At 35.3% G+C, this 10,050-nt stretch overlaps 1 protein-coding gene across 1 annotated transcript; it reads left to right on the top strand.

Moving 5' to 3' along the window:
• Positions 1 to 3,594: 3,594 nt before the first annotated feature.
• LOC130934539 (sugar transport protein 10-like) lies at positions 3,595 to 5,412 on the top strand. Its single transcript, XM_057864100.1, has 3 exons — positions 3,595 to 4,047; positions 4,125 to 4,748; positions 4,942 to 5,412. Exons 1-3 carry the CDS (start codon positions 3,595 to 3,597, stop codon positions 5,410 to 5,412), a joined length of 1,548 nt encoding a protein of 515 aa, XP_057720083.1.
• Positions 5,413 to 10,050: the final 4,638 nt, after the last annotated feature.

The following is a 10,050-nucleotide window of genomic DNA, read 5'->3' as shown; positions in this document are numbered from 1 at the left end:
ATTCATGGCCATTAAAACCGATCTTGAAAAAGCATATGATCGATTGAAATGGCAATTTATCATAATTACTTTGCTGGAAGCCAACATTCCCAACAATCTAGCTGATTTGATCTTTCACTGTTACTCGTCAGCGGAGATGCAGGTTCTTTGGAATGAGTCACCTTCAGTCTCTTTCACCCCGAGTAGAGGAATCTGTTAGGGTGATCCAATTTCTCCATATCTTTTCGTTTTATGCATAGAACGCCTGTCTCAAATAATTTCAGTAACAGTGAATAATAGAATTTGGGAGCCTATTAAGCTTAGCAGGGGAGGTCCGCAACTCTTCCACCTCTATTTTGCTGATGACATTGTTCTTTTTGGAAAAGCAACTATGGATCAAGTAGAAGTCGTGCGTGGTATCTTGGATCTTTTTTGCCGATGTTAAGGTCAAAAGGTGAATTTTGCTAAGTCTTGTGTTTTCTTTTCAAATAATATGAGTTTCGAAAGAAAACATAGGTTAAGTGATGCTCTTAGTATGAGACTTATGAATAATTTGGGTAAGTATCTGGGTGTTCCTCTTCTTCATGGTAGAGCTCGAAAGGAAGATTTTTAATTTATCATTGATAGAATGTCGAATCGACTGAACTCTTGGAAATCCCGAAGCCTTTCTCTAGCTGGTAGAGTAACTCTAGCCCAATCTGCTTTGGTGACTATTCCTTCTTATGTTATGCAAACAATGAAGCTTCCTATGAGTATTTGTGATAAAATTGATAGTGTTTGTAAAAATTTTGTGTGGGATGGTGTTGATTTGGAGCGAAAGCCACATTTGCTTAGTTTGGATAAATTATGCCTCCCAAATAACCAAAGGGGTCTCGGTTTTCGGCCAGCAAAAGTGACAAACAATGCCAATTTAATAAAACTGGCGTGGAAGCTTGTCCAGAATAAGGAGAAATTATGGGTAAAAGTGATCCGGAGCAAATATGGCTATGGGGAGGATCCTCTTCCTTCCTTCAAGAAGCATCAATCAAGTTCTAATGTTTGGCAAGGAATTCAAAGTGTTTGGAAGATATTTCAAAATAATTTGATTTGGAGGGTGGGTGCAGGGAATATTGTGAATTTTTTGTCAGATCATTTGATACCGGGTATTCACAATCTCGTAGATTTTGCTCACTTGGAGGTTACTGAGGACATGCTTGATAAACAGGTATGTGATTATGCTATTGATGGTAGATGGGATTATGAACGGATTTCCTTGATTTTGGGTGAGGATTGGCTCCCGGTTATTGCTGCCATTAAGCCTCCAGAACCAGGTTTTGGGGAAGATAGCTTGGCCTGGCTCCCTACATCCAATGGCCAATTTTTAATGAAGTCAGCTGGTGCCTTATTTTTTAGCAATGCAAAAGAGGATAGATCATCTCTGTTCCGTCAAATTTGGAAGCTCGAGGCCCCACAGTGGTTGCGCACGTTCTGCTGGCTTGTTGCAAATGAGGCTCTTCTTACCAATGAGCAGCGTTGTAAACGACACATGACATCAGATGATCGATGTGGTGTCTATCATAATTTTCCCGAGTCTTTGCTCCATATCCTCCGCGATTGTGAAGTGGCAAGAAGAACATGGATGAGCATTGACAACAGTTTGGTGACTGGTAACTTCTTCGACACTCCTCTTTGATCTAGTTGTTGGATAATTTATCTCCCAATACTTCTTCTAAAGGCGGTGCGTGGCCTCTTTTTTTTGCTACCACGATGGATTTGCTATGGTACCGGCGCAATAAGGTTATTTTTTATGCCGTTGAGGTTCTTGAAGAAGGAAAGTTAGCTACTCTTGCTATTCATCTTGCCAATGATGTTCAACATACGTATACTACTGTCGGCAATGTGAAGAAGAAAGTGGGTACTTTCATTGATAAGCAGGTTAAGTAGATGCCACCTAATCCGCCTTTCTTTAAATTAAACACTGATGGATCTGTCCTGCAGAATGGGAGAGCTGCTTGTGGAGGCATTATTAGGGATAGCAATGAAAATTTTATTACTTGTTTTGGTGCCAATTTAGCTTATAGAACTATTACAGTAGCAGAGCTTTGGGGTGTCTTCCTAGGTGTTGACTTAGTTTTAAGTCTTGGATTGGAAAGCCTTCATATTGAGGTGGATTCTTTGGCTGTAGTGAAACTGTGTTCCCAGGAAGGGATTGAATGTCATTCTTTTAAGGCCATTGTCTTGGCTATCAAGGATAGGTGTGGCAAATTATGTAATTGGAATTTGAATCACCAGTACTGTGAGGCGAATTCGTGTGCATATGGACTTGTTAACTTTGGGCATAGCTTGATGGTTGGTTGTCATGTTTTCTTTACCTTACCTTCATGTATTTCGCTTTGCTTTCATTCTGATGCGATTGGCACGTGCCATTTGAGGATAGTTGCTTCTTAGTTTTGTCTTTGTTTGGGCTTCTTTAGCTCCATTGTTAATAAAATAAAAAGACATCATCAGTCATTGAAGAAAAGAAAATAGAAAGTGCAAAGCTAGTTATTTAAAATATATTTTAATCTTAAAGTCTAATTTTATTATTATTGAGTTAAAATAAAAATGAATTGCTATCTACAGTGTGTGTTGTAGTGTGACTTCTGCAAAGGCACCTTTTCCGCATTGAGATAATATTCTAACATTGTGGCCTTAATTTGTTTTTGATATTGAAGTTCTGAAACTTGATGAGTTTGCATGGATCTTTATTCGTGACAACTGATAAGCAACACATTTTCTTAATGTATCCTACTGTTGTTGTCAGTGCAATTGATTTAGGTCAACATGTTAATCTAGGCAAATCACATGCTTTAATATGCTAAAACAGGAGACAACTAGAGCTCAAAGGATGGATTTTGGTACTAGAGAGTGGAGAGACTAAATATTTCGACTTGTCAACTTTTGTAGTGAGATTTATCAAAACGTGTTTGAATTTTAGGCCAACTTCCAACAATGTTCATTGAATTTGAATCTGGGATCTCGCCTTTTCCCCCCCCCCCCCCCAAAAAAAACAAAAGTTTTCCTTGATTTTTTCTTTTGTTGGTTTAGTTTAGTTTATTTTGTAAGAGATTCAAAATCCTTTGTGAAAAAAAAAAAGAATACAACAACAATTTACTTGCACAAGCTAAATTCGTATTATTGGAGGTAGTGTGTAATATTGCTTAGGAGTTGGTAGAGGATAATTCACTTTGTTATTATTATTATTATTATTATAGGTGTGTTTGGTTTGTGTCTTAAAATACTGAAAATAGATATACAGAGGGATAAAACATGTTTGGTTGTTGACAGATACATAATAACAAAAATTTTGTATTCCAAGTGTGAATAGAGCATATTTGGTGTCATTGAGGTGGGAGTGCCAAAAAAAGAAAGAGAGAGAAATTTAAAGAAATCTTTTAGTGAATATAATATCCTATAAATTAAAGAATAATTTATCGATTAATTATTATCATCACTACAACAGTGAGATAGATAAGTTGAAGAAAAAAGATAGTATAAAAAAGAAGCTAAAACATAATTAATTAGTAGAAGATTAGTGGTGTTTTCTTGTAGCAAGTTAAGGCTAGACATAAATATAAAAAAAACAATCATATCAAGATGGCAGGAGGTTCCTATATTGAAAGTGGTGGACGACAATACGAGGGAAAGGTGACAGCATTCGTGTTAATTACATGTTTCGTTGCTGCTATGGGAGGCCTTCTCTTTGGATATGATCTTGGTATCACGGGAGGAGTCACATCTATGGAACCATTCTTGGTTAAATTCTTTCCGGTTGTATATCAACAAATGCTGGATGATTCTAGTACCAATCAATATTGCAAGTTTGACAACCAGCTATTGACATTATTCACCTCCTCTTTGTATCTTGCAGCATTAATAGCTTCTTTTTTTGCTGCCACAACCTCAAGATTGTTCGGACGCAAGCCATCCATGTTTTTGGGTGGCTTATTTTTCCTTCTTGGAGCACTGTTGAATGGCTTTGCAATTAACGTTGAAATGCTTATCATCGGTCGAATATTTCTAGGTTTTGGTGTTGGATATTGTAATCAGGTGAGAAATGACATCATTAATCCACATGCATTATTAATAGTTAGTTCTTTAAGACTAATAATTGTTTGTTAAAATAGTCTGTGCCGATTTACTTGTCTGAGATGGCTCCGGCTAAAATTAGAGGAGCACTCAACATTGGATTTCAAATGATGATCACAATCGGAATCCTAGGTGCAAACCTTATCAACTATGCAACCTCGAAGCACCAAAATGGGTGGAGAGTATCTTTGGGAGTTGGAGCTGTGCCAGCAGTTTTGCTGTGTGTAGGGTCTCTTTTCTTAGAGGAAACACCAAACTCTTTGATCGAAAGAGGGCAACATGTAAAAGCCAAGACAATGTTGCAGAAAATCCGTGGCACTAACAATGTTGATGAGGAATATCAAGATCTTGTTGATGCAAGTGAGGCAGCTAGTAAGGTAGAAAATCCATGGAAGAACATTACACGACGCAAATATAGGCCACAACTCACTTTCTGCTCTTTCATTCCCTTCTTCCAACAACTCACCGGAATTAATGTCATCATGTTTTATGCTCCAGTGCTTTTTACCATTTTGGGCTTTGGCAATGATGCCTCCCTCATGTCTGCAGTTATCACAGGAGGTGTTAATGTTCTTGCTACACTTGTCTCTGTTTTCTGTGTAGACAAAATTGGAAGAAGGCTATTATTTCTTGAAGGTGGCGCTCAGATGCTTGTTTCTCAGGTAAAAGATAAAAATTCAGGTGCAATTAATTTTACGTAAAACTAATGACTGAGAGTTATTAACAACTCTCAATTATTAACTTCACGTAAACTTAATTATACCTGAGTTTTCAATTAAATACAAATAAATTTATATCAAAATTTGTATGCATGACGAGACTAAGCAAGAGTATTATTGCATGCATGAACTGTAGATTGTGGTTGGAATCATGATCGGCATGAAGTTTGGATTGAATGGTGAAGGATCATTTAACAAAGGAGAAGCAGACATCCTGTTGTTGTTTATTTGTTTATATGTGGCAGCATTTGCATGGTCATGGGGGCCACTAGGTTGGTTGGTACCAAGCGAAATATGTTCTCTTGAAGTTCGACCAGCAGGCCAAGCTATTAATGTGGCAGTCAACATGTTCTTTACCTTTGGCATTGCTCAAATATTTCTTAGCTTGCTTTGCCATTTCAAGTTTGGTCTCTTTTTCTTCTTTGCTGCTTGGGTGCTCGTCATGACCATTTTTATTGCCTTCTTGTTACCTGAGACTAAGAACGTCCCTGTTGAAGAAATGAACTATGTTTGGAAGTCTCACTGGTTTTGGAACAAGTATATGCCTGAATGTGAAGATCTCGTTGCTAGGGCTTACAATAATTCCGAAGCTACTCCTTCAAATTAATTAGAAGGAATAGTCAGAATTTATTGGAACAAATATAAACCTGCTCTTAATGATTTCAAAGCAACTTCTTCTGGTAGTTGTTACCGAAGGTATTTTATAAAGATGAATGTTATGATGTGTAAAAGGTGGTGTTTATTTATTAAAAATGTACTATAACAAACAAGTTAAGTTAAATTTAGACACCAACTCATAGGCACCATAAAATTAGCCTTTTATAAATGACCATTCTATAAATAATTTTATGAATGCTAATCAAAGTATATCCTAATTTTATTTCCATCAAATTTTGCTGGCTTCCTTTCCTTTTCTTGAATCAACACTAATAAACTTATTTTATTTTTTACACTTGAAAAAATTAACTCTTAATATATTTTGGTCCTTACAAAATTATAAATAATTTTAATTAAAATTATGAGTATAATTAAAAGGTTAATTTTTTTAATTAATATTAGTTAATTTTTAAATAATTTTTTATTTTAAATTTTAAATTTCAAGTTTTAAATATTAATTTTTAAATACTAATTTTAAAATTTAAATCCTTCAAACAATTTAAAAAATTAACTAATTAAAGGTTTAATATTTTAATTATTCATAAAATTAATGCATACGACCATTAATAAGTTCAAAACCGATCCAACCGAAGTGCCTCCTAATTGCCACTTTCAGCTTAACCCTAGGTGATAAAAAAATATTGTGCACAAAAATCATCAGGAATTATTTTAATCATATTCTATATAGATATAGTTTATAATAGATTGCAATAGTATTGTCTATATTCTTGATCCTAAGCTAAGTATTTTTTTTTTTTTAATATGAATGCTCATATTTGTAATTTGCATGGTTGATATTTGACAACCATTATTGTTCATGCAGAATGCTCTTCTAGTTAGCATAGCTGAAACTAAGAAGCAAATAGAATTGGCTGCTAGGATTTCAACATGAAAATAAAGAATTAAGCATGATAATAATTTAAATATGATAACAACTATTAATTCAAGTTTATCTACGTGACAATCAATATATTATTTTTATTTATGTTTTAGCAACTTTTAAACAATATAACAATTCAAAAATATTTTGCATTTAAAAATTTTTGTTAGTTAGGATGTATAAGATTTTAGAGAAAATTAACCTTCGAAATGTTTTAACAAATAGAAGATTGATATAATTCATGACGAAACTAAAAAAATCATTTCTTTTATTTTGTGATTAGATTAAAGGATTTTATATTTTAAAACAAATATTTGTTTTATATTTTATCGGAAAATAAAAGTTTATTTTCACTACAAGAAAAATGTTGAGTATCGTCGGATTTAGCATCGGACGTTAGCGACTACTTTATCATCGGATTTGGCTATAAATTCGTAACCATAAAATATGATCGTCGGAATTGATGTTCCGATGGTTACGTTGACGGTAATATTTGACAAAAAAAAAAGAAATTATGGCGTGCTCTACTATCGTCGGATTTACTGGTTGGTAAATCCAATGGTAACCTTGTTTAGTGAAACCTTGCGATTTTGGGAACACGAAAAACGTTACCATCGGATTTTTTCAACAGTACATCCGATGGTAATCGTGCTCTAAATGAAAGCGTGAACTGTCGTCTCCCCCGTTTCGAATTCTCCTCCTCTCTCTTCATCACCACCCTTCTCTCTCTCTCTCTCTCTCTCTCTCTCTCTCTCTCTCTCTCTCTCTCTCTCATCACTGCCTCCACCTTCCTTCTCTGCCCCCTCCTATTGCCGCCGCTCTACCGTTCTAGGCGAGCCAGAACCTCCGCCGCCGACCGCGCTCAACGCTAGGGGTGGTAGGAGTACTCGAACCCGCGGGTACCTAACCTGCCCCTATCCGATCAGGGGCGGGTTTAAACCCGACCCGAAGTGAGGGCAGATTCCGTTGATCGGGGAAGGTCGGGTTCAAGGTGAATCCGCCCCAAAGTGCATATATATATATATATATATATATATATATATATATATATATATATATATATATATATATACCTCTTTTAGAAATTAGGGTTGCCTACTCCTACTCCCCTCCCTCATACCACTTACCCAAAAATCCTCACCGCGCAGCCAACCCTCCTGCCTCCAACAAACCCAGCCGCCTCTGTTCACCTCGCTCACCGCCGCCGTTGCTCAGTTGTTCACGTCGCCGCCGTCACTCAGTCGCTCACGTCACCGCTCTCCCTTGTTGATCACGTCGCTCCCACTTCTCTTGTTGTCGTCACCCTCCTCGTCGCTCATCTCTTCGATTTGCAGTCTTTGGTCCCTCCTTCCTCCATCGCCGCTCTCCCTGACTGAACTCACGTCACTCCTACTTCTCTCGTTGTTGTCACTCTCCTCGCCGTTCATCTCTCTGATTTGCAATCTTCGATCCCTCCTTCCTCTGTCGCCGTCTCACTGGTAAGCAGTAAGTACTCCTCTCTCACTCACTACTTACAGCTTACTGGCTTGCTGCTGTGCTTCTTGCCTTCTCCAGATTTTTTTTTCTTTGAGTTAATTTTATAATTTATATTTTATGTTAAAACATGTAAACTTCATGCCTTTCTGATTCATTAATATTATGTAACTGTTGAAAGAGGACTTCTTTTGAGTACAATAATTATTGATCTTAAAAAATTCCTAGATGACAATACAAAGAATGATGTCCTAAGGAAATTGTTGGCCATGCCAAGGGCCTCTCTGATGTGTGAAATTAACATTTGCTAAGTTGAGTGGATTTATGTGTGAAATTAACATGTGTGAAATTGTTTGAGTAATAACCGTAAGTTTTCTTATTAACTAATAAGAATCGGCCTAATTTATGTGTGTAGGCCTATAAACTTTGGTTGGAGTATTTATGTATCTTTATTTTTTTAGAGTAAAGTATTGTTTTTGTTCTCAACGTTTGGGGTAAGTCTCAAAGTTGTCCCTAACATTTGAATCGTCCTATTTAAGTCCCTAACGTTTCAAAATTGACTCAATGTTGTCCTGTCGTTAGAAATCTGTTAACGGAATTGACGGCATGACATAATTGAGACGATTTTGAAACGTTAGGGACTTAAATAGGACGAAAACGTTGGGGACAAAAACGATACATAGAAATAAATTTTAATTTTATCCTTCACCAATATCAATCTTTTATGGTACATAGTTATTCAATTATTTTTTAATCACATTTAAGTAAATTACACTTAATCACATTACTTTGATTCTAAATAAATTTATTTTTTTTATAATTTTACTCTTAAAGATTTTTACTTATCATGAAATGTTTGTAAAATGTCTAGAATCACATTACTTTATTGTATATGTATCATTTTTTTCCACAAGTTTATGTACTAGTCATTCTACAAACATTTTATGATGAGTAAATATTTTTAAGAGTAAAATTATAAAAAAATAAATTTCTTTAGAATTAAATTAATGTGATTAAGTATAATTTACTTAGATGTGATTAAAAAAATAATTAAATAACTATGTACCATAAAAAGTTGATATTATTGAAGGATAAAATTAAAATTTATTTATATGTATCGTTTTTGTCCCCAACGTGTTTGTCCTATTTAAGTTCTTAACATTTCAAAATCGTCTCAAATTTTGTCCCACCGTCAATTCCGTTAACAGATTCCTAATGACAGGACAACATTGAGTCAATTTTGAAACGTTAGGGACTTAAATAGAACGATTCAAACGTTAGGGACAACTTTGAGAGTTACCCCAAACGTTGGGGACAAAAATGATACTGATACGGTTGTTACAAATCCGACCTCATAAGTCGGCATTATGACCATAACTCGACAATTTCCGTAACAACTTGGCCGTTACACGTTACAAGTTCAACAAAATAACGCTCGACCAAAACGCCATCATTAAGAACCTAATAACTGCCTTTTAATTCGGATGATTAGCAAATGTATAATCGACCAATGATACTCCACCTATAAGAGGTATGACATCTTTCCCTTTAGGCATACATTGAATTCTCAGTACTGACTTAAACTTCGGAGTGTCTTTGCAGGTACACTCCCCTCCTTTTCCTTGTTCATACTCTGCACGATTGGACATCTCCCTAGGCGGAAAGCTCGGATTGTCCCATGGCTCATAAATTGGCATCGAAGATAATAACTCGACGCCGACTCCTCGCAGCCGAGCTCCCCTCCAGGTATCCATACAGAAATAGGTACTTTACTCATTTTTTTAAATCAAATTATGTTTGGAAACTAAAATTATCTATTACTTGTTTTTTTATGTTAAATATATATATTAGAAAAGACCAACATATGGTGAAGATTTTTATCTAATTGTGTACATATAGACTGAAGAGTTAGTTAATTAAATTAAATTTAGACTAATTGTATTTGTCTCTAGCTAAGGTCCACTTAGATAGAGTTAATTTGTCGTACTTGTCACAAAGAGTGAGTGTCTATTTTGTGTTGCATATGAATCATAGCAATGAACGTTACTAACGTATTATATGTACGATTTTTGTTGTCTTTTTTATGGTTGATAATCTGATTTTGTGTTGTTGATTATTAATTTTGTGTTGTTGATAATCTGATTTTATGCTATTATTTATCATTTTTGTGGTGGAACAAGGTTTAAGAGCATTCTAAATTTATGGTTATATAAATTATTGAATTTTTATATGAAC

This window comes from Arachis stenosperma, chromosome 6, assembly GCF_014773155.1.
Source record: "Arachis stenosperma cultivar V10309 chromosome 6, arast.V10309.gnm1.PFL2, whole genome shotgun sequence".
NCBI classification, from domain to species: domain Eukaryota; kingdom Viridiplantae; phylum Streptophyta; class Magnoliopsida; order Fabales; family Fabaceae; genus Arachis; species Arachis stenosperma.
Note: the sequence above shows the minus strand (reverse complement) of the source record. Positions and strands in the feature narration are given on the sequence as shown.